General features: G+C 40.5%; 1 protein-coding gene across 1 annotated transcript; it reads left to right on the forward strand.

Annotated features, from left to right (window-relative positions):
• Positions 1-6,271: 6,271 nt before the first annotated feature.
• LOC137257726 (aquaporin AQPAe.a-like) lies at positions 6,272-19,104 on the forward strand. The gene is made up of 3 exons (XM_067795134.1): positions 6,272-7,169; positions 12,530-12,610; positions 17,360-19,104. Exons 1-3 carry the CDS (start codon positions 6,615-6,617, stop codon positions 17,645-17,647), a joined length of 924 nt encoding a protein of 307 aa, XP_067651235.1. The 5' UTR covers positions 6,272-6,614; the 3' UTR covers positions 17,648-19,104.
• Positions 19,105-24,871: the final 5,767 nt, after the last annotated feature.

Here is a 24,871-nt window from a genome sequence, read left to right on the forward strand (position 1 = left end):
GTGCTCTGAAGCTCTGAGATTGGACCTGATGGTATGGGGAGAATGAGGGGTCTGTTTGGCTAGGTGGCCAGTAAGGGTTCTAGTAATCTGTCTCACAGTTCCCGAACCACGTTATTTTGCCTACTGCCAAGCCTTCTCTGTGGTGCTAAAGCCTTATCTGAAGCTAGTCATAGATTTCAGGGTCTGACTCTCTGGTCTCCTTGCGGCTCCTTTTCAATTAAAAAGGGTTTGTTTGTTACTATCAAAATTACATTTATTACAGGCATTATTCTAAGGTTCGAGAGATGAGACGTTTTATTAGAATATTAGACTAACGTTTAGTCTCTTAATATATATAGTTTTTGCTAGATACAAACAAATCCTTTTACAAGTGTAAAGTGAGTAAAATCTTCACTGTTCTTTCTGTGCGTGTTTTGATGGGTGTTAAAATAGTATCAGTATTTAAATTACTATATTCTACATCTAAACCTAAACTGGGTTAACTAAGAAAAATCTAAATCAGTTTTATACACAACTTGATATTATGTTCTAGAACTCAGTGCCAGTCTGCCCAGCCTGAAGGTACATGTACTAGGCAAGCTGCTTTAGTACGTATGACTGAAATATATCGCGGGGCGCCTTATGATTGTAAAACTTACCATCAATTCCAAAGATAAGTTCTTTTGTCCTTGATGTTAGAGGTATTATCTGCTGATAATGGAAGACGTCCAGGAACAATGTCTAACTTGAATCGGAAGTGTGTACCTCCTGGTTTTGGATAAGGAGATTAGATGTTTGTAGGAAAGCGTGCGATACAAATACCTCGATAGGGAAAGAACGTAGCAAGCCTTGCGTTAAATATGAATACAGAATCTGAGATAACCCGTCGCTTCTCTGAAAGCACGTTAATGAGGGACAATTCTGTAATGACCAGAAAATCAATGGAAACATTACCCCAAATGAATTGTATGGCATCAATTCCCCACGGATCAGTGACGTATTTCAAGGATGATGTTTAATTTGTTTGTGGTCTGTATCATTAAAGTGTAGGTGGTGAGAGGAAGTGACATTGCGGTGTCGCGTGCGGGATTAATCTATTTGGATCGCGACGAGCATGCGCAGGTTAGTCTGTCACGTAAACACTGAAACAAACATATCCATGACAGACCATGCAAGTCTAGATTTCCACTGTTTCTGAAAAATGAGAAAGTCTCGGGGTTCTTTTTCAATATATTTCTTAAATATTTTATAAACAATTGTTTTTGTAATTAATGTTCATTCAGAGACTAGGTGTTAGGCTATGCGCATGTGTACATGTGTTCTGCATGTTTGTATTTGTATGTGCATGCGTGAGTGAATGTGTGCGAGCGTGTGTGCGTGCGTGCGTGCATGTCGCTTGCACTAGTCCGAACCAATGCACGTGCTGAGTGCTGGGAAATTAGGATGAGATACTGCAAAATTAACATGGCTACCGTACTCACACATAACACGATTTGTCCCCTAAATGCCGAGCACCAGTCACGGAAACAACAAGTATCAACATTTAACGTTTTTAGTTATGACGTAGGCGGGTATCAAACCTCGATCTGTCGTTCCCCAAGAAGGCACACGATCCACTACACTAAGGGGAGGTCCAAACATAAAGAATGAATGAATCAGTGAATAATAAATCACAATTTCTTCAAATGCCTCAAAGGCATGTTCACATGGCCAGGGCGGAAGTGCAAGAGAGTCTTCACACAAGGTCACAGTTGAACGTTAATTGGAGAGTGTGTTGGTGACGACAGAAATAGGAGGGGAAGGGCTGCACGTTGGTAACGGGGTCAGTCGTAGTATGGATATCGTATTGCTGGGAGGAGCTGCGGTAGCAACCAGTCAGACACGGATACAGGAGACACCATGTCGGTTATCCAGCACATTGTACCTTTGTCATGATAAACCGAATGGAGATAAGATGGTGTGGATAATCGAGGATGACACGTGATCTAGATCACTAAATAATAGTAGTAAGTTATAACATGATTTGTAGAACCTGAAGAGAAATGTGTTTATAAAATGTGTATATAAAATTATATACTGGAATCAAGTCAAGAATTATTGGCAAGGACAGGTTACCTCAAATCTATCTGAAACAAAATGTTGTTGTGTTCTCAGTTCACTTAAAATTGTATATATAAAAATATTTTCTTTTGTGAGATAACCTTATTTTTGGACAAAACGTGTGTGTAGTAAACAATATACAATTGATGATTCAGAAAGTGTAGTGATGTCACAGAGGAGTTCTGCGTCCAAGATTAAGAAAACGTTCATCCGTCTATTATCACAAGTTTGAGACAAAAACGAAAGTAAAAATCCCCACAACTTTCATAATCATAAGAAAGTCGGCTAAAGGAAGAATGCATTCTACAATGACAGCTATATCATGTGCATGTGTTTATGAACCGCCATGAATAAGTGATGAATAAGCTATTCGCCGATACTTTTGATACAACTTTAAAATATGGATCTTTATGCCTTAATTATAGATTTAAAGTGCGTAGCTTACTTGAAGAAAGCGACGTGCTGGCTATTAATACTTCATCTATAGTTAGCCAGTGGAATTTTTCATCATTATCAATATCATGACCATCAGGATCATCATCATCAGGATCATCATCATCATCATCATCATCATCATCATCATCATCAACGTAACTGACGGTGTCGGCAGCGGCGGCATCACCATCAGCATCTTCTTCGTCTTCTTAATCTTCCTCGTCAACATCATCATCGCAGCAGCATCATTATCCCCATTACGTACATCTGCAACAACACAAGCGTCATCTTCCAATTCATTTTCATCGTCATCGCCATCAATACATGCCATGTTAAGTAACAGGTCATATCACTTTTGTCCTTCACTATCACCATCACCATCACCATACCCAACACCAATCTTCTTCTGTTGCATTCCAAGGAAAAGGTACAGATATAATTTTGACACCCCTCATTGTCCTGTGACAACACATACATGTACCCCTCCTCAGAGCTGATACATTTCTACTGACCATGTCCTTCAACATGCCAACATGCGACCTTTGACATCAACGAATTCTTCCCTGTCCTGCAGTGGGACAAACAATGGTTCCGTTAACGAGCGGCCATTTAAGAAGCATTCCAGCATTGTTTTGTTTCATGGACATTCTAGCTTTTCTCATTGACCCAGTTTTGTTCCGATATAGTTTTGCGTCATTTGGCAACACCTCAGATATGAGGGTAGCAGGGTGAAGGTAAGACTGCAATGCTTGACCCGTGGGACGTGTGACCGATAATAGCGAAACTGTGTCAGAGGATCAGCAGAAGGCATACTGAAGTATTTTGAGTCTCAAGCCTTATCACGGGTACATCTTGTCTCTTTCATCTGTTGTTTAATAAACCATTAGAGATACCCCGGGTATATGAAAAATATGAATCATTACATCTAGGCTGGACAAACCAGCGCTAATATTTGTCGCTATTCAAGCTACATGACGAGGGCATTAATTATTAATTTGGATCTCACAAACCCTTGGTTGATATCAAGAACGCTGTCGGTACAATGACAATCAATTAAACCACTGAGTTTGAAAACGAGTGCTTTCGAACTGTTAATTCCTCCTTACCCAAATGCAGTAGAGTGCAGTGGCCTCTTCTTCTCCTTGCGTATTCACAGAAGTATGTACCACCCAACACCATAGCACATGTGATGCTAACAACTAATAATTATGTAATCACGTGGTCAAAAAATGGCATCTGAGACAATATCAAGAAATCAGTCTTGTCTTCATTGATACTGTAGGTTTTACATGTGATGAAATTATATCTTGAATAACATAACAAAATGAGAAGGTATTTACCATTCCATACCCCAAAGGTGGGTTTGGATATATGCGGTGTTTTGCTTGAACTTTGTATTTCTTAAGTTTGTTATACTTGCGTTTTACCGAATTTTGACTCTTTTCTGAAGGGATTTTCTTAACCTTTTTCAATGATCCGTGGAAAACCGGGTTAAAATTGGTATTGAGTAGCTTGTGCTTCTCGTAAAAGACGACTGACGGGATCGGGTGGTCAGGCTCGCTGACTTGGTTGACACGTCATCGTATCCCATTCCTGTTGCTGATCATTGGATTGTGAGGTCCAGACTCGATTATTCACGTCATATGTCTGAGTGCGGCAGCAAGCAACAACTTAAAAATACCCTTTTGCCATCCTGACCAAAAATTGCATTCAGCCTTTTAAGCACATACGCACACACGCACATACGCCCGTACACAATCCTTCACTGAGTTCCATGTGTGAATTTACGACATGCCGGACATGAATACAGTCTGGAGAGCGTGTGTACTCTCGAGATCAACTGACACTAAGGATGTCATTTGCCCGTTTGTTTGCAACAGTCAAATAAATAATTGATTAGTGCCGTGTCAGCGCCTATCGTTGAGCTGCTCAGTGTTGAACTAACTCTTCCATCACTGCCGGACAACGTTGCAGCAATGTTTGTGACCTGTCTTTATATTTACCCCCGTGGACAAGTGCACAGCATTGTTGATCCGGCGTCAGCGGCGACGGTAGTTTCGTTTGAGACGTCAACTGCGTTGCATTACATAATTATTTGCAGTGTAAGTACTTGGCCTAACTTTTTAACTGTTATTTGTTTTCTTTTCGTGAATAAACGACTTTTTTCTGCTGACTTTAATTTTCATGTGTTCATGTAGGTGTTAAGAGATGTGTTAGAGTTAAATATTAAATAGACTTACAAACGTTTATGGGTTATAAATATATTGGCATGCTCGTAAGATTGTCTCAAGACATCTTAACAAAGTTAAGAATTAAGTAACGCAAACTAACCTCTATAATTATTATCTGTGCTCGCAGTCAGCAGCAATGTATAATTTATGGTTTAAAAATTGTTAACAAATTTTGTCTAAATATTCATCATGTTTTATCTGTGTTAGAAAATAATCATGTGTCTGATATAAATTCCTTGTATAAATCATTCTGCGTGTTAAAATGGCTTTTGGTGTAATTTAGAAACACGTTTGATTAAAAACATACGATTCCATGATTTATTTCTGATTCATGAATTATTGATCCTGATTTCATCAATATGTGAACATGTGTATATTTAAAGTAGTGTCTCATTAAGTATTCTCGAGTAATCGCGTCTTACTTAGGAATAATCACATTTCGGATTTAAGCGGAATAAGATTTGTATCTTTACTTGAACATGTGTATAATTTTAAAAGGTTCCGGATTCAAAATAAGCCAGAAATCCTGTCTCTCTTTAGTATTATTAGCACATTTTAGATTTCTGCAGAATTCTTCCATTTATACGTAACCTTATGTATATTAAGAAACGGTGTTTGACTATAAATGGATGAGTAATTTTGTTCCTGATCAAACAATAATCACGTTTCTGATTCTGCAGAATCGTACAATTAATACTTAGCCATATGTATAATTTATGCGATGTCTTGTTAATATTTCACACACAAGTAATGGTCTGATTAAGCAATAATCATGTTTCTGATATCTTCAGAATCGTCTCATTTATACTTAACCATTTGTATAATGAATGGCCAAGATCTTTTATGGATAAATCTTCTTTTAATTCTTTGACACACAACGTTTCGGGGTCGTTTCAAACCCCTTCATCAGATGTTTGAACACCTAAATGTCGTTAGAAGACATCATTTGTGTAATGTCATATGATGTCTAATTAATAATTCGAAAGTCATCACGTGTCTGATTAAGCAATAACCACCGTTCCGATTTCGGCAAAATAACCTTTTTCATTTGAACGTGCATAATAATTTAAATCTGGACACTGTTCAAATCGTACATCCACATTGTCTAATGCCCTCCCTTCACTGAAGCAGCCCCTGTAGTGCCCTGTCTGAGCAAGTGGCCACCTGCCAAAGAGACCTGTTTGTTTGAGGGCGGCAAGGGATTATTATATGCGGTTAAGGGATACTTCAACCCTTTTCTGGTGTCTCATATTTGTGTTTAATATTTGTCAGACAGCATCCGTAAACAGCTACTTTCCTGTGTAATATTTCGTGTTTGTATTTCCCCATTTGTCGATAGCGATGGTGAATCGCTCGGCTGTTAAGTTATGAAGAACCGTACCAGCACAAAGAGACGGCGATAAACGCTACATACACTCCCGGCCTTGTTAGTGAACTGGCAGGAGAGTTTATAAGTAGGGGAACACAACCACCCTTCCCATGTCACATACAAAGACGTCGGTCCAATTATCACATTCACAATACAGATTTCCCCAGGAAATGCTATACGTGTAATTTCCTCTAATGGTAAGCTGCTACAATTAGCGACTATAGCGTAATAGAAATCAGCTCTAACAATGGCGATTATATCAGGATGATGCCGCGTTGACACCTGGCATTGCAGGACACATGTCCGGGGATACAGAATGCAGCTCATCCCCCGCGCTGGGACGCTGGGCTGACATCCAGGCGGGAGGGAGGGAGAGGGAGGGAACGCGCGGCTGGGAGAGTTTGTTATGAAGCCTTGACGTTTCAGCCAATGAGGAGACGGGAAGCTGGGGGTATAAAACTTGACGTTACGCACAAGACGCTGCACTGGCACGCTCGGTCATGAAGAACGGAATCATGCAGGAAAATTTCGAGGATTTGGTGAGCCCTAACTTGTGGAGGGCGTTAGCTGCCGAGACTTTCGGCACCCTATTCATCGTCCTTTTAGGGTGTGGATCATGGCTAAACTGGTCCGACCCGCATAATCCTACCGTTGTTCAGATCTCCCTAACTTTCGGTTTTGCCGTCGGAACGATGGTGTGGGCGTTCTTCCACATAAGTGGCGGTCACTTTAACCCTGCCGTCACCGCCGCCACCCTCGTCACCCGACGGGTCAGCATCGTCAGAGGGGTACTGTACATGATCGCTCAGTGCCTGGGTGGAATCCTGGGGGCAGGGATTCTGTATGGGCTCACACCAAGTGGCATGAGAGGAACCCTTGGTTCCACCGTGGTGAAGAACGGCGTCACAGCACCCCAAGGATTCGGGGTAGAGTTGATAATTACCTTTGTACTGGTGATCGCCGTGTTTGCCTCAAATGACGGGGTGAGGAAAGATCTCCGCGGATCAGCCCCTCTCACCATCGGCTTGGCTGTCGCAGTATGCCACTTGTTCGCCGTAAGTAAACTTTTTCTTAAGTCACTTCTACTGAAAGCTCTTGCCAAAACAACAGAAACTTTGCTTTTGCCAAAATAAGTTTAAAAGTGTGTCTTTCTGAATGTTAATTTATATGTCAAACCCTTGACGCTCAAATGCATCATCCAGACTGGCTATATTTTCACAACTTTAAAGAAACAAAACACTGTCGTGAAATAAATACATACACACAAAACTATGGAAAAAGCTACGTTGTATTTATGTTTTATAGCAAAAAATGAACGCTATTGGAAACGTACTGTCATTTTTCATTTGACTGAATTACGTTTTCACTTTATGGCTGAAGGTACATAATAAATCAATTATATTTTATCATAAATCTTATTGAATTATAATTTCTAAATGATCAATTGTATCATTTCGAGTACCAATTACTACCACATCCTTTGATATAATACAAACTGTCTCCTGTACCATCACTTACACCTAGAGAGAGGGTGTATTTTATCTCCAGATATGTTGAGGCGTCCGTAACCTGTGGTATCGATTATTTGCCATGGAGCTAGGGTTTCATTGATAAATGGGAACTAACAAATACGGAGTGCACGTGGGATTTAACGCGGAAGTAACAAAGTAACGATCTCTTAGTTACTCATGGCGGGAGAAGTTTTAGTTTACTCACAGAAAAGGCGTCTTTGAAAGGCAAATCCTTATATCGTATGAAGAACTGACTCATTCTTTAATCAGATTATTGACGCAAAGAACATGTATCTTAATGCAGATAATCAGTCTTTTAGATTAACACGGTGTTCATGGTGTAAATAAACTATTGTCTCCACATACTGTTTCTGTGTTTGGTCACATAGATTAAAACACGATTTGATATCTTTATGACAGGGGTTCAAATGTAAATAATGTTTCTCATGATGTTAATAGAGTAAAAATGTACGCCCCTTGCAAAAACAATGGCATAATGGAGGCTATTTTTGTTAGTCCGGATTGAAATTTGATTGGTTTAAGAGCTGCTCATATTATATCCTACTCTTCATTAGAAATGGGTGTCGACTTCTGTATAAATGAATAACTATCAAATATCGGGAAGATAAACTTCCTCACGCCCAGTCAGCCATTGGGTGCAGCTGTCTCCTCGTCAACTCGTTCAAGATCTCGCAGCTTATCGAAAAACTTCAGCCATGTTTTACACAGTGCCTTCAATGTCAAGATAGATGTGCTGAAAAACAGCAGTCCTTTCATTCGATCGTATCAGTTCGTCGGGTCGAATTTCTATTTATGCGATAGGGAGTCGGTTTGAACGGGTCTGTCACTGATAAAAGATAGGTTTTCGTTTGTCAGTGGAATTAGGAGACAAAAAACAATGCGAGACAAAAAAAAACCCCGAAGGCGTCATGTTACTGGACGCGCAATGTCAAGATTTTGCTACCTTGGCTTCCTGGGGTAAATTTGTAAACGTTCGCGTCGGTGGAAGTGCAAACTATAGGGAAAATAAACAAAGTGGCGTCTGAGTTGTCGGTGACTGTAAACATGTGGCGTTTGACAAACGCCAGACTAGGACCCGGATGTGGACCAGAGTGACGTCTGAATGTTACGTCACTATATGCTGATGGCTTCAACGCATGTTTTGTTCCAGTATGGTACGATTTCCCGCGCTTATTTGATCACTAATGGTACTTTTAGTTGTAAAGTGGATGTTTCCGCTTTCAAAATGTTAATGAGAACAGTGCTGTTTTCAAAGCTAATTTGACGTGTAGAAATGAAGAGCCTTTGAATTAGGGCACTCAGTCATCGGATTATGCAAATTGATTCAGAGTAGTTTCTTTCAAAGCGATTTTTGTTCATATAAACTACTACTTCAGAGCCATCTCGATTTGAATATTTATTGAGTTGGTGGATGATAAATCATGGTCAGGGTTCGTTTTCCTAACCATTTGACTGTTTCAAAGACTAATTACACAATGAATCACGATAAAACGCAGTGATATGCCAGTACCATAATGGCGAACTCTCATTGGTCAGTTTCAAATCTCCTTGGCGACATCTCTCTCTTTCTCTCGTAGTGTCGCCGACAGTCCCGGGAGGCTTTGATCACATCTCTTGCTTCTGTCTGAACGGGCGAAACACTGACGTGGGGGAGGGGGAATTCAGTGACTGACGCGTCGAGAGAGGAAGGGTGGGGGTGGGGTGGGTGTGGGGGGTGTTGTGTTTCAAGAGTCACCGCGGGAGGGTAGGGACGCTCGAAGAGGGTTAGGTGGTTGCACTGAGCACGCGATTATTTACCCCCTTCCCCCTCCCCTCCCCACCAACACCTGCCATGAATGCCTCTTTCACATGCGGCTGCTAGGCCTTCGGGGATCGGAACAATCTTGGGGGTGAACTAACAAAGCTGGCACCCATAAATCAAATACCTTTGTCTCTCAATCAGCTATTCATGAAAGCGTAAAAGCCCCTTGTATTGATCTCACTATGCTAATGATACCGACGGGTTTTCTAGGTCACACTTTGAAAATCACTCAGAGACCGTGGTATAATTACAGGGTATCTATTTACAAAGATATTTTTCAAACTCTTGGGAACTAAGGAATGTGGTTTTTTTTATTTTATGGGTTGTTTTATTAGAAAATAAATAAGGATGTCCCGTCATCGCTGTGTGTAGAAGTAGCAATTTATTCAATAAATAAGATTATGCGATTTATTCCGATGATGTTGATAATGATGATGATGATGATGATGTAATGGTGCCGCTAATGGCTTTTATCGCATGAACGTTGTAACTGCTAATGCTAGCATCACCGACGTTCCTCTCCTCTGTTAAGTGCTACAGCAAAACGTAGTTCGTCCAAACGTTCTCATGGGGCCTCCCTTTTCAGTTTAAACAGGGGGTAGTTTTCATTTAGAAGTATACAGTAAACGTTAGACTACTACTACTACTACTACTACTACTACTACTACTACTACTACTACTACTACTACTACTACTACTACTACTACTACTACAGTCACTACTGTACTGCAGCGTTTTCACACAAATTTGTAAATTCATGAATACATTTTATTAAAACACTAATAAATTGAATTATTTTGCGAGGTTTCAGATTTGTAAAATCCCCTAAGAAGAATCAATTCATCTACAAACAGTAAACAATAAAGCCCCTTACAAAGACCCCTATGTCCTTTGTCCATCATTACTCGCATCATTGTTTCCCATTCACTGAGTCACGTCCCCCAACACAACCATGTTTACAGTGCCACGCCCCCTTGACCTCTCAACCATGACCCCCAGACTGGAGCGGCGTAAATTTCAAAATGTGGGCGTGAAACGAGATTCCCAGCTTCCTATCTAAATTAGGTTTAGCTTCTGGCGACTGGCGTTTTCAATTGCACTTTGTCGGATTAGACCCCTTCGGATTCAAGGCCACAGAGGCACTCTTTGTTCACTGTGAAGCAAAACTGGGCATTTTGTATTTAAACATATGCTCCCACACGCAACTGTTTCCATGGTACAAGGCATAACTATATGGGGCCAGTCTACACGACTACAGCGTTGTAAATAATTGCTTATTACCATTTCCTGTTCCAAGTTACCCTGTCACTGACCTTGCTACAGTAACGATATCCAAGCAAATATAGAAATATAATCATGGTTAATGTTTTGATTACCACGAGCTATTGGGATAGTGTTGGGAAGGTCTGCTGTGATCAGTAATGAGACCCAGTGAGTCTGCTTCTGGTCTGAAGAGGTCATAAGTATTTGATCTGTACAATGACATTGTTTAATGCATAATCTGTTGTAAATATTCAATGTAATAACAAATATAAGATTACATATTTCATACATATACCCTATTAAATCTATGCATTTTTGGAGCTTTTCACGTGTTACCCTAGCATCCGAAAAATTACTCGTCACACTTATTGCTCTTTCAGCACCCAATCATATATTTTTGAAAACCAGAACAAATGATTTAAAAACAAAATTTTCGGGAATAAATTCCTTTAATTTAATTCCTTCCAACATGGAATGAACTGAAACTGAAATACCACTTCAACGGCAATATTTGAGTCCATGCTGTGTCTCAGCAGGTTTGTTATGACAGGATTGAATTACACGCCCAATAAACCGGACTTACACGAAACACCTGTTCCAACACGTGTACTACCGATTATCACTTACGCCCATCGCGTAGAAATAACATGTACATGATAGCTATGAACTAATGTGTCAAAGATGACGACCTGTATGAAAAACCAATTACTCTGAACTTAGAATCCTTTATTGCAGCACCAGAGCAAGCTAGGACCATAAACAGGCGAAACGTTGAACCATGGTTCATTATCGAAGACACGAGTTAAGAAGTACCGCTGACTATAGACATTCGGAATGTGCTGATAGTTTGTTAAAGCTGACACAGGAATATTTGTGTGTCATTAAGCATCAAGTTATTTTTCAATTCCAGTAATATTTCCCAGCAATAAACATAGCTCTGGGCGGTATTGATAAACGAAATAAACATGAAGGCCTATGAAAACCAATCTTGGTGGTGTTGATGTAAAACGGCATGCTCTTGAACCATATATTATATTCTAGATTGAACGTGGTGTAGCAAGTGTTGTATCAGATTGGTGCGCGGTGGGGAGGGACTGAATTAAGAACTTCGATAGGAACATAGCATTCCACTGAAATTAAAAGAATTTCTATCATAAATCACCAGTTATCAACATACAAGGTCAACAGTGCATCGGCACTAGCTGACGTCATCCTCGATGAGCCAGGGAACTATATCTCAGGCGGCTCGGGTTTGAATCTCGGATGGGCCACAATCCCACCAAAAGTACTAGAATCTGAATTATAGAGAAAGTGTTCTACGTTGACCATATGAATTACTGAATAATTTAAATTAATGAATAATTATTCCCGGAACCTTATTAACACCTTTGACCCGTGAAGGTCCCTTGGTAGAATAGGCCTTCAGCAACCCATGCTTGTCGTAAGAGGCGACTAATGGGATCGGGTGCTCAGGCTCGTTGACTTGGTTGTCATCGGTTCCCTATTGCGCAGGTCGATGCTCACGTTGTTGATCACTGGATTGTCTAGTCCAGACACGATTATTTACAGACCGCCGCCATATAGCTGGAATATTGCTGAGTGCGACGTAAAACTAAACTCACTCACTCACTTATTAACATCTTTATGTCGCCGGGTTTGTTATTCACGACTAGAACGAATCAGTTAGATTCTCCGAACGCTATAAGTATTAACAAACAGTATTTAACGTTTAACACTTTAAATGCTTGGTTTTATTTGTTATTTGTATGTAATTATTTTATGACCTTTGAACTCACTGGGCCTATTTTATTGTTTTCAGATTCCCTTCACAAGCTCTGGTCTGAACCCTGCCAGGAGTTTTGGCCCAGCAGTCATCGTTGGCGGATGGAGTGATCACTGGGTAGGTTGCACACTTTTAGTTCGAAATCCGTTCGTTGGTTGTTTAACGCCACCCTTGACCGTGAAGGTCCCTGGGTACAATAGGCCTTCAGCAACCCATACTTGCCATAGAAGGCGACTATGCCTGTCGTAAGAGGCGACCAACGGGATCGGGTGGTCAGGTTCGCTGACTTGGTTGACACATGTCATCGGTTCCCAACTGCGCAGATCGATGCTCATGTTGTTGATCACCAGATTGTCTGGTCCAGGCTTGATTATTTACAGACCGCTGCCATATAGCTGGAATATTGCTGAGTGCGGCGTCAAGCTAAACTCACTCACTCAGCGTTGTCAGCAACTCAGCATTGTCAGCATGTCGGCTAATATATAACTGAACAATGACCAGGCAATGACCTCATTATCCCACATTATAACCAAAGATCACACCCTCGGAGTGCCATGAAACCCTTTCTTCCTAGTCTATCCACGTCATCAACTTGGTCACCGACCAACTCAGGGATCAGTTTCACGAAGCACTACGACTGTCGTAAGTCTATGTTAAAGTATGGGAGTTAGCGCAACGATCGCTTTGGGCAAGGGAGCCCTGATTGCTGGTGCTCGGTCAGTGAGTGAGTATGGTTTTACGCCACTTTTAGCAATATGCCAGCAATATCACGGCGAGGGATACTAGAAAATGGCTTAAACCCGGGAATTAAACCCGGACTACGGCGTCGCGAGCGAACGTTCTGACGACTAGGGTACACCACCGCCTCCTGGTGTTCGGAAATCCGGGCAATTTTATATATTTCAGTTAAACAACGACGCGACACTGAACAGCGAATTGCGGCCCCTAAGGCGACCAAACCAGCGTGGGCCATTTAAGACACACACGTCCACGTTACGACGCCGAGCTGTACCGTTCATACTTTAATAAGTTTGTTATTTCATATCTGCTAAATGATTTCGTGTCCGTGTGTTTCGTCATGGAGGTAAACGTTAGTGGCCTTCACCCACTTCGAACGTTCATCTTGCAACACGACACGCCGTGATATAACTGGAAAACTGTTAAAATCAGCCTTAAACCCAACTCACTCACTCACTCTCAAACTATCAAACAAGATCCGGGTTAGAACCGGTCTTCAGCAAACCATGGTTGTAGCAAGAGGGATCGGGTGGTCAATGACGTGGCTGACATAAGTCGTCGTATCCCTATTGTTTAGATGATTGATGCTCATGCTGTTGATCACTGGATTGTCAGGTCCGACTCGATTATTAGTACTGAGTGTAGCGTTTAACAACAATGAAATAAAAAGACAGAAAGAAAGATTAGTGACAAAAGACACCAAAGATACAAGATATCATATTGTGCTTTCAATCCAGGTCACTCACTCACTCGAGACACTACAGATACAAGATTCAGAATTGTTCCATGGTAAAACAATGACAATGTTCAACTATATACATACAGAAACATCACTAGGATGAAAATGTAATACATGGTAAATTAGTGAAAAGTGTAACTTAGTCGGAAGTCGTCAAATCTCAGAACGTCAGATGAACCCTAACTGCCTGCTGGTACAATCGGTTCCTTGTTCCTGCACGCCAGTATCCCAGTTGAAGATACGCATCCATCATCAGTGTCTGTATAAACAGACACCAGGTCAATTATGTCCATCAGGTCTGCAATCTATCACCGCCAGTGTTCGTCATGGACAATGCCCCTTAGAATTTACATCTACACCCTCATCTAGAGACATTGCTTATGTGTCTGTACACCGTACAAACTGTACGCCCAGATAAACATAATTATCCCCCTTTGTGGCATCTGGAACCACTAACATCTTCCCCAACTTATCGTCGTTCCTCTTTCTGAACTTAGAATGTGTGCATATCTTGCAAGTCGCGAGAGTTTTATTGTGAATTTTAACATTGTTACAAGTCCTGGAAAGTTATCTTATTAAAAAAAAACATACAAATATATATTTACATACAAACAAAACCAAATGGATCACAGGTCTCTTTAAAACGTATACGGTAAGGCAGGGTAACAATACAACGTACCAATTTTAATATATTTGATCTAAGATTATAAATTCATAATGGTTTTAAGAATTGTTTGTATGTATGTTAGTGATAATTTCAATCTTACCCGGTTCATTATCTGAAAAAACGGTGGCGAAAATATGCGATATCAAAATAATGACTTTCAGACTCTGTCCTCCCTGTTAATACTCTCCTCAGCGCTGTACCTCCCCTTACCCCGAAAGTATTTGTACTACTTTATATCCCTGGGAAATGTGTCATTTCCCTGCCGGTCCCCAGAAAGCATCTCATTCCCCTCACCCTACCCCACCCTCCCAGGGCGCGTCTCATATGGAATTCTTTTTGCCTTGCAACACCAAGAAAACAAGTCGTCAGGAATGTAATTAGCTGTATCAGTTTCATAAACCGTTCTGCGTCTTTGCAAGAAAAACTACTCACTAATCATGTTCAAAAAGCGTTCCCGCTCAACTACCCTGAGTCCAACGACCTAGGAAATTGTCGCACATATTTGAACTAAGTGCAATGTCAACAGACGCAAAATGAAACAATGCAAAGATGTTTAGACACCTTGAAGGGTTGTTTTCCAAGCACATTGCGCGTAGCCATCAAGCGGATTTTGAAAAAAAAATGTTTGTACTTAAAACATGAGTTAAATATAATATTCCATGTGTGGTGAAAACAGCTTCTGTTTCAGGTAAACAATCAACTGTTTCAATAGCGATAAAATGAAAACAGATATTTTAAATTCGACAAAGATACGGATGTTTCCTTATATGACCTTTACGAATATATTTTGACGGACATTTGTTCAATACATTGCAATATCATTTATAACACAATAACATCATACTCCGACCTACATTACGTTAGGGAAAAGTTACTTCCCCTGAGTAAGTCAGTCTTATAACTACTGCTTGACAAGTATTAGATGAGCCATCGCAATGAACGCGTTTGGGACAAGCAGGCGGGGTTTTCTGGACTGAAACACTTGGTTGCTACAGGTACGTTGCCGATTTAACACGTGCAATACATGGTGACCGTGCGTGAAATCAATATCGCTACTCTTTAACACGTGTCTTATAGAACGAATTAGTTCAGTAAAACACCATCACGACACGATTCACACTTTTCAATATTTAGACGACAACCTGTTTCCCTCTTGTTTCAAATGGAATGTTCTGGAGGGCGTTCCCATATATGCAAATTAGGGCCATTTGTCAGGTCGTGGTTCATCAAATACTTGTCAAGCAGTAAACAATTTGTTTTCCTGTCAAGTAAAATCTTCACAAATTGTTGACTGCTCAGTCAGAGCTGCACAATAAAAATATCTTTGCTCGGTCCCCAAAAAGGTACATAAGTTATTTGATAAAAAACCCTCAAGAATACATCATCTATCATACAAATTCAACCGCAGAAGTAATTTCCGGAAGGAGCAATGAGTAAGAATATATTGATTCAAGACGAATGCGTTTGTTCTCGGGTACTCTTTACTAAGATCGAAAAACCCATAAACAAACTGGCCGAAAACCACGTGTTCTCGATAGAATGAAGTATCTAGAGTTATCTAAATAGACAGACATATGGGTAATCTCCGGTACACGTCATGATGAATTTCAGACCCATTCGCAGGCAACTACACAACTCTAGAACTGTCGCATTAAAGATAATCACGAGTTACACTAGCTCTGGAAGCCAGAGCCATTATATGAGCGCGAATTACCATCCAAGGCCATATGGGGTGGTCTTATCTCGCTGAGATAGGCGTCCTCTGACCCCGGTAAACATAGGTTTCCGCTAGGGGGCGCTGACTGAGAGTAGCATGTACTTAAGCATGTTTTTGTCAGAAAGCATCGGAGTCTCGTGTTTACAAGATTGTACACGTGTTTAGATTTTCCTTTTGTCGAGTAAACTTTAAGCCAAGGTTAAGATTTGTGTTGATGTTGAAAGCGAACGCAAGGACAAGTGAGGAATTTAATGCAGCTCTTTGAGCCTGTGATAAAGCCGCGCCTTACCGTATAAATTCTCGACATGTGTTAGGGGTTATGGCTATGCTTGTAAATTCGTGATGACAAGTTGATCGACGGTGCTGTTTTTCTGTTTTCAAAAGCAACACGCCCATGTATGTTTATTTTGTCAATATCTAAATATTTTATAACATCTGCAGACCAAATTAAACATTTGATTTTAAAACATTTCATTCACTAAAATCCCTATTTCTTTTCCTGCGTCTTGCTCTCCATTGTTGAACACACTTAGAGTGTTTTATTAATTTCCTATTTCCGATTTAAATTTACGTAAACAACGCACAAGAAAGGCAAGAATAAGGAAATGAATACACAAATACTCTACACGCGCGAATTTAACTGACACCATATTTGCACAAATATGAAAGGTGTCATGTTTCAAAAGAATTCGAAATGTGTTACTTCAGAAAATACAGTTTCAATTCAAAACGTACCACCTTATGTTTTGAGTTAATTCAGACATCCTCTTGATAAAAATAAACACGGTAGAATTACACGCTGCACATGCACACGCAAATTCCAACCTTAATCGACCTAGTTCAAAAACATTCCAGCAATATCACGGCGGGGCACACCGGAAGTGGGAATCACACATACCACCATGTGGGAAATTGAACCCATATTATTATGACACTCTCAATTGTTGCCTAAACTTTTACGACTGCTGCAACTAAAAAACTGATTCCTTGTGTATTTTGTTCCAGATCTACTGGGTTGGGCCAATCGTCGGGGGCGTGATCGCTGGTCTTCTGTACGAGTACGTTTTTTCTGCCGGCGCCACCGTGGCCCAGGCCAAGAAGTGCCTCCTCCGCCACAAACAGTCCTACACCCCAGCCCAGACGGAGGTGGACCCCATCATCGAGGCGGAAGAGGGCGCCAAGACCGAGCTGGTTGAAATGAACGACACACAGAACACTCAAAACTCTATCGAAGAAAAGGACGAGAAAATTGAAGAGAAAGTCAAATTGACGGAAGAGAACGAAAAAGAATAAACAATCAAGTCATGAATAGAACATTTTCAAATTTTCGGACTCCTCACACTGGCGTTCTGTATTGTTTTGTATACTGTGTCTATGTCTGCGGTGGTGTGGGGAGTTCAAGTTCGTGTTGACTTGGACCAGGTCCAACTGCGCATGTGCGAATAGCCACATTGGAATAAACGTTCATTTAGCAAAATATCGAAATATGCTAGTCGAAGGAGGATGTTTTTTCCGAAGTACGAACGTAATTTTCACAGAAAAAACAAAACAAAATACAACATTTCTAAGTTTTTAAAAAAATCAAATTTAAATGTTGTATTTTTATAAGACATTTGAATCTACCTCTTTGATATTGTCGATTAGAATATATACCCAGGTGAAGCTGTTGTACCATGTATATACCAAATGCCATTGCTTCGGGTTTTGTACCTACGGACGATTCATTAATCAGGCGCTGTATCTATGAAGATACTATCACCCCTGTCATATTTACATACTCGAACTGCTGACAAAAACATGGCAGCATATATTTGTCATTTTTGCATTTAACGTGCAAACACTGCGATTCAGAAGTATTTTCCTATTGTTTTATACATCACCACCTGTCTGTTTTCTAGTCTTTTATCTTTTTCGTTTTTGCAGTTTGCTCAAAAGATAGACGACTTTAGGTCCCTGTAGATTTGTAGTACACATCGTCATTACTTTACCGACTGAAAGATTTCTCCCTTCCCCCAAACGACCGATTATCGGTGTGATCAGTCTAAAGCTTGTTTCATAAAATTATAAAAGCAACCATTCGTCACCACCCGTCCTTTCCGTAACTTGTTCCGGAATAACACGAGTTTGAGAACCCAGCCAGTATTCTGACCAATGCGCGCTCAGTTTACGCATTATTTCACACGAACCTTAGCACTAGCCATCTGCTCAATGCATTGCGTTAGTATTAGACAACGACAGGGTTCGCTAAAAGCACCTGCATGGAGAAGTGCTCATTACCAAGGATTGCAACTTGGCTCTTCTGCCTTTGCACATCACTATTACACACCGGTCGTTTGTATTGACGGGATATGGAAGATCGTATACTAGCCTGTGAAGAACTGACGATGTAATGTATCAGGATGGTGCTTTAGACCCCATGGGGGATACCGGCCAGTATTTTTAGTGCTCAACCTTATATATATCATGGCCCCGTGTGCGATATGTGCAACCGAGAGGCGTTTGAGTTTCTTGGGAAGGGACCGTTGAAATTCTACAGCATTAATAGTCACTGTCTTTGTACCATACACATGTTATCATTAGAAAGCGTTATCTATACGTTTGTCGTAGATCCATCTCATAAATCGAATCTTCATGGCGTCATTGTAGCTTTTTTTCGAATCTAAGTACCCCAAGTACGAGATCACATGTACCTAGTTTATTTTAGTTAGTTTATGTACTCTTTTGTCTTGTAATAAACAGGTAATTTGTAATCTGTGTTCAGTTGTTTTGGTTTGTGTGGGTGTATGTGCGTGTGTGTTTGCGTGCGTGCGTGCGTGCGTGTGTGAATGAATGTTGTCGGTCCCAGCAGTCAATTAATAACTGACTGAATAATAATTAAATCATGAAGTCTGGGTGTTCGGCTTGTGGCTACTGTTCCGTATCAGGGGACCGGTGACATACAATCAACCCGGGATCTGGTGTTCAGGCTCTCTGACTTGGTTGACACATGTCCCAGTTGCGTAGGTCGATGCTCATGCTGTTGATCACTGGATTATCTGGTCCAGACTCGACTAATGACAGACAATCGCCATATGGCCGGAATACTGCTGAGTGCGGCCTAAAACTATGCTCACTCACTACAATCAAATAGGCAGGATGATTTTTTTCACCCGATCCCCGGTGGTTGTGGCAGAGAGTATGGGGTATTTAGACCTACTCTGCCACTGCCTACATGAGAGCAAGTTTTGGTCTTTGTTTATCGCCGCTTATTAGCAATATTCAAGTTCTTTTTACTGTTCTAAGTACTGAGTGGGGTCTGAACCAGAAAAAAACCCAATGATCATCATGCTAAACACTGGCATTTGAATCGTTGTGGTGACACTCGGCAATGTCCATAGCATCAAATCTATCATCCTCGATATCTCCAGGGTATACGTTCCGATAAGTCTCCACTATACCCTGGACGCATCTACAGCTCTGCCCGATAATTTTATTACCTCCCTTGACTGTCTTTTGATCCAGTCAGGTGTCTACGCTGGGAAGCTGAGCGAACTAATCACAACTCACTTTCGTTTTATGAATTATCTAACCGATTATACTTGGCAACAGAAACCATGTAGAGGTTCTCTGGAAGAGTTAGAAGGCGTTCTTGCATATGTTGTTTCAAAGTTTCGGACCTGTCAGTTTGTTTGTATGATTTCCCTAAAATCTGGGACGCACTGCGAGCAAACCTTCGCAGTTGCGACCGTTACCTTTGTTGACACTGGCAAGCTCAGTTATAACGGCGGCCTAGCTGATTGGCTACTGTGAGAAGGCGGAGCCAGCAAAGGGAGGTAATAAATTTATCGGGCAGAACCGTAGATGCGTCCAGGGTATAGTGGAGACTTATCGGAACGTATACCCTGGGGATATCGAGGATACAAATCGATGGACAAGTTTAGTATCTGAGGACCAGTTCGTAATCTCAAGATTTATGGAAGAAAGCGTATAATACAACATAAGGGTATTGCCTTCGATTTTATCAGTCTATGAAATAAGTCACAAACCAGAGAGACATCCTCAAACTGGAATTAATCAGCGCAGGAAATCCAAAGCAAATAATATTACATTGAATAAGACGAATTAGCTGTACTTTTACAGAAGTCCGCTCATCGATAGATGTCGCTGTTTTAGTAATGATGTATGTCGACACAGTGATTTGAACCCTCGTTTGGACAAAGTTAAGACAATAATTGCCAAGTCTAAATGTAATGCCCAATTTGATAAATATATATTGAGAGTGGTGAATTCACTCAGATGTATGGAGCATGTCATCTAAAATTATTACCAGACCATCGGGTCTGGACAGCTATAAATTAAGACCGTCCGTCATAAATCTAGCCCGTCTCGGGCAGCCGGATGGGTCTTATTTCATAGATTGGTGTTATATTTCATACATCCTCGACCCCATCGCCACCATGATATGCTTCGGAAGTAGCGTCAGGCACCAAAGTTTCCATTTTCAAAGAACTTCTCTCTCGTGTATGAGTATGGGCTGTGTGTAATGTCGAGCTCAACCTGAAACATATGTAGCCGTATTTACCTTGAAATAGAGATGCCCACTGGAAATATATTCAAAACAAGGTGAGTGTATAAAGTGGACTGGTATAAAGTGCTTCCACCCGGATGTGTCGAAGTTCGGAGGTTCGATCCTCTGCCGTGTCATACCACAAGGCATTATACGAAAGGTATTTGCTGTTACTATATACTAACAACTATGTACTAACAATCTCTGAAATGAACATATTTTAAACAAAAAATGGGTAAAAAAATAAAATAAAATGTAATTAAAAGGAGCTCTGAGACTTTCTCCATTTCCTGATTAAGCGGTCAAAATCTAGACTTGCTACATTTTCTAGACTTGCGCGGGCTTTCTTGGATACATTTGCTTAAAGATCGGTGTGACAAACTACTATTACCCTAACTGCTGCTCGGGATAAAATATAGACTGAGCCGGTGTTGTAAACTTAGTTGGGTAGCCATATTTGACTGCGATATGCAAACTCACTACTCTAGCACTCATCAGTTCGGACGAGTACAAGCGAAAATCAAAAATACAAAAAGAGAGAGTATAATTTATATACACGCACGCACACACAACGCTTTCTAAGTGTAATACATCTGTCCGGCACAGACCCAATTTCTGCCCACCTGTTACATCAACCATTGGAAATCTGAGAGCACAACATAGTGCAGTCTAGGTAAACTTATCCTCAGTACTTTTCGTTACATACGCAAACTTATCCTCAGTACTTTTCGTTTATACGCAAATGTCAAATAGTAAACGTGATACAATAATTGGTTTCCCTGGATTAACTCCGCAGTCAGCGATATCCCAGCTTCATGGAGGCCTGTAGATAATCAACTGTACATCAGATGAACTTTAGGTTAGTCACAGACAAAAAAGTTATTAATGCTTCTTTTACAGCATGCTTCTACAAAATATACAAATATCCCCAAATGAAGACCAGAGAAGTGTTTAACTTGCTTTTGTGACCATTTTTTGTTAATTTTGAGAGTTCGGGTGACAAAACTAGAGATACACCAGAGACTGATAGTTCGAACATCGAATGACATGCGGCAGGTTTACACAAAAATAATGCTTTTCGTCTTGTACTTTCACAAAATATGACGTATTTATCTGTAGTTTCATAGCCAAAACAAGACTAACGTCACTGGAAGCTAATGTCTTTTTGAGCTATATAAAGTATTAGTTTTCACATTTACCGTATGTTGAGCCCTTAAAGCCGCACAACCGTAAGTTCTATATCCATGTAAATATGATATTAAACGATCTTCCGTGTAATATCCTTTTTGTTAAATGAGTTATTGATTTGGTATCAAACGAGTGAAAGCGAGTTTGACACTAAATCTTTCACGAGTTTAACAAAAACGGTATTGCATCGAAGTGCGTTTTGTTTAGGAAATAACGTTCGCTGTTGCCCATTGTGTTTTGTAATAAAGTATAGTTTTGCCCGGAATTAATATAACTAAAGCACGAGGGCGGTAGCAGGGGCAAACTGTACATCTCTTCGAAGATGCGAAATTCATGACTTTCTAAGGATAATTTCGATTAGTCTAAGGCAGAAAACAAACGACGGCGTAGGTGACCTAAATTAAGAATCCTCGCACAGGGCTAACAAAGGCGCTGTTCCTTTGATGTGTCTGTCGCCCTACGGTAAGACGAACGTAACTAGACCAAAAAGATGATCAACTGTTGATAACGGTTTACGTTCGAGTAAAATATATTCTCTGAATTATTTTTGTTACACCTGTGATTAATGTAATCATATGGGGCAATATGTTGGATTACGACAGACTAGAATGGCGGAGTGACGGAATGCAAATAGAGCATTTATCGTGTTACTTCGTACTGCCGGCGGCTTTGATCTTTCACCGAAGCAAATTAAATTTCTGTTAATTACTCTGCAACATTGTGACACTATCATAATGGTTTACAGTTATGACGTGACATGTCTAGCAGTATTAAGCTAGTGTAGTGCGATACTGCATAGCAGTATCTTCACCGGCGAGAAATAAACACATTATTATGCCCCTTCCAATATGGTGCCAATAGATAAATGATAATTATATTTATGCACATGACTAAATATATTTTCATTAATAGTGTAACGGCACGGCCAAAGACTAGTCAAAATACTAGTAGACAAACTACACAAATGTAATGGATGCTGCCCCCAGTCACAAAATGAAACAAAATAAATACCAGAGTTCGGAGACGAAGTTCAGTGAAAATATATCACAAGGACCTAAGATACAAAGAATGAAGAAACTGGCGATATGCAGAAGGATCACACAACAAGTAGATAAAGTTCCAATAACGATTTTATTTAATGAGCACTAAACTGAAAATACACGATCTCGAAACTGTCACCTTGTCTGTCATCAGGACTGGATATCTTGCTTGTCAACTCGTGTCTTCGTGGTTGTAGAAGTCTTGCCTTGCTGTATGGCAGTCTTGACTGAGACTCCTGGCTGTTAAATGAATTAGACTGTATAATAAACTTTGAAACTGGAAAGTGAATGAACTTGCAGCAACCGGAACTGGATCTAGATAATGTAAACAACGTATTCCGGAAGACACGTGATCCGGAATGAATGACAAGGAGGCCACACCTCCAACAGCTGTCACAATGTGATACGAGTATGAATAAGGCTAAATCCCACTTATAACTTGCATTAAAAAAACGTATGTGTCGGCTGTAGGCGATTCCAATAATCCCTTGTGTAAGAAACCCTTATCAGAGACTGTAACTTGATAAGGTCAACATAGCATGTCGGAATGACCTTGGACCCCCCCGCATCGCGAAGACAATCAGCGACTGTCAAACATTAAATTAAACTGTAATATTTCCTACAGGCGATAAACCATGCTTGACTTGCAATAGACAACTGTGACTGTGAGTGTATCTGTATCTGTAATCTGTACACTTGATTCCCATAAGCCAAGGATAATCCGTCGGAATGAATCCGTCGGAATGGATCTGCCGGAATGGATCTGCCGGAATGAATCCGGATCTCAACAAGGTTGAAAATAAAACCACAATAATCACCTAACTACAACTAGATACTTAGAGAGCAGACCAAGTGTTAACAATATCCTAGTTAATTAAAAGTTATACAATAAAGATATCCCATAATACGAAAATGAGAATTAAGCTGTGTCGTAACCCTGGAACCTTACCTTCAAATAAAGTCAAATTTGCCGCCCCGACTTAAACCTTGACAGCTCTATTTATAGGTGACATAAGGTCACATGACACGCAAACGTGACGTCAGGGAATTCAAGATGGCGACTGTAACCATGACTGACGTTACTTGTGCCATAATTTACTGTTATACCTGATACTGTAGCTTGGAAGATGACTGCACAAAAGGTAGGCCATCTTAATTAAATGCAGCATAAGGCTGGTATCTTGACTGGAATCACTGTGATGGCTGAGAAATTGATTATCTCGGTAATTGAAGCCAAAAATAGACATGAATTTTTGTTACAATAGTGTTTGGCAGACCAGGGCTGCCGTAAAGAATGGTATCAATGTCTAAGTGAACATTTGATAGTTCAAAGTCATGTTACTGGAGCACCACAACTGCAAGCTTTACTCTCTGATAAATTAACACGAAAAAGATCTCCATTTAATGGACTGCACGGATGTCTCAGTCGAATGCTCGGCTTACAATTTAAGTACACCTACTTCGCTCACCACGGGCATTGTAGTTCCGTGGATGAAATACAGAGTCATCTGCTACGGGCAGAAAACAGGTATTGCTAAAGATTGTACGACGCTTCATGAGGTATGTAGACCACTTGAGTAACAGGACAGTGGGTGCAGGCAGGGACCATATATAAAGTCTCTGGTGCAGATTAGACTAAAGCATAGTCCCTGAACAAACAAACTAACCTACATAAATTGAAAATGATCCCCAGGGAGACCAGAGATGCAGAGCCTGAGGAAAGGTAAACTTGCTTCATCTAAA

The sequence above is a fragment of the Haliotis asinina genome, chromosome 12 (genome assembly GCF_037392515.1).
Source record: "Haliotis asinina isolate JCU_RB_2024 chromosome 12, JCU_Hal_asi_v2, whole genome shotgun sequence".
Lineage (NCBI taxonomy): Eukaryota > Metazoa > Mollusca > Gastropoda > Lepetellida > Haliotidae > Haliotis > Haliotis asinina.

Excerpts from the sequence above, each read along its gene's own strand:
- LOC137257726 (XM_067795134.1), top strand. The coding sequence starts at position 6,615 with ATGAAGAACGGAATCATGCAGGAAAATTTCGAGGATTTGGTGAGCCCT. Across the intron at positions 7,170-12,529 it reads CAGTATGCCACTTGTTCGCC|ATTCCCTTCACAAGCTCTGG; the intron begins GTAAGTAAACTT and ends TATTGTTTTCAG. Across the intron at positions 12,611-17,359 it reads GCGGATGGAGTGATCACTGG|ATCTACTGGGTTGGGCCAAT; the intron begins GTAGGTTGCACA and ends ATTTTGTTCCAG.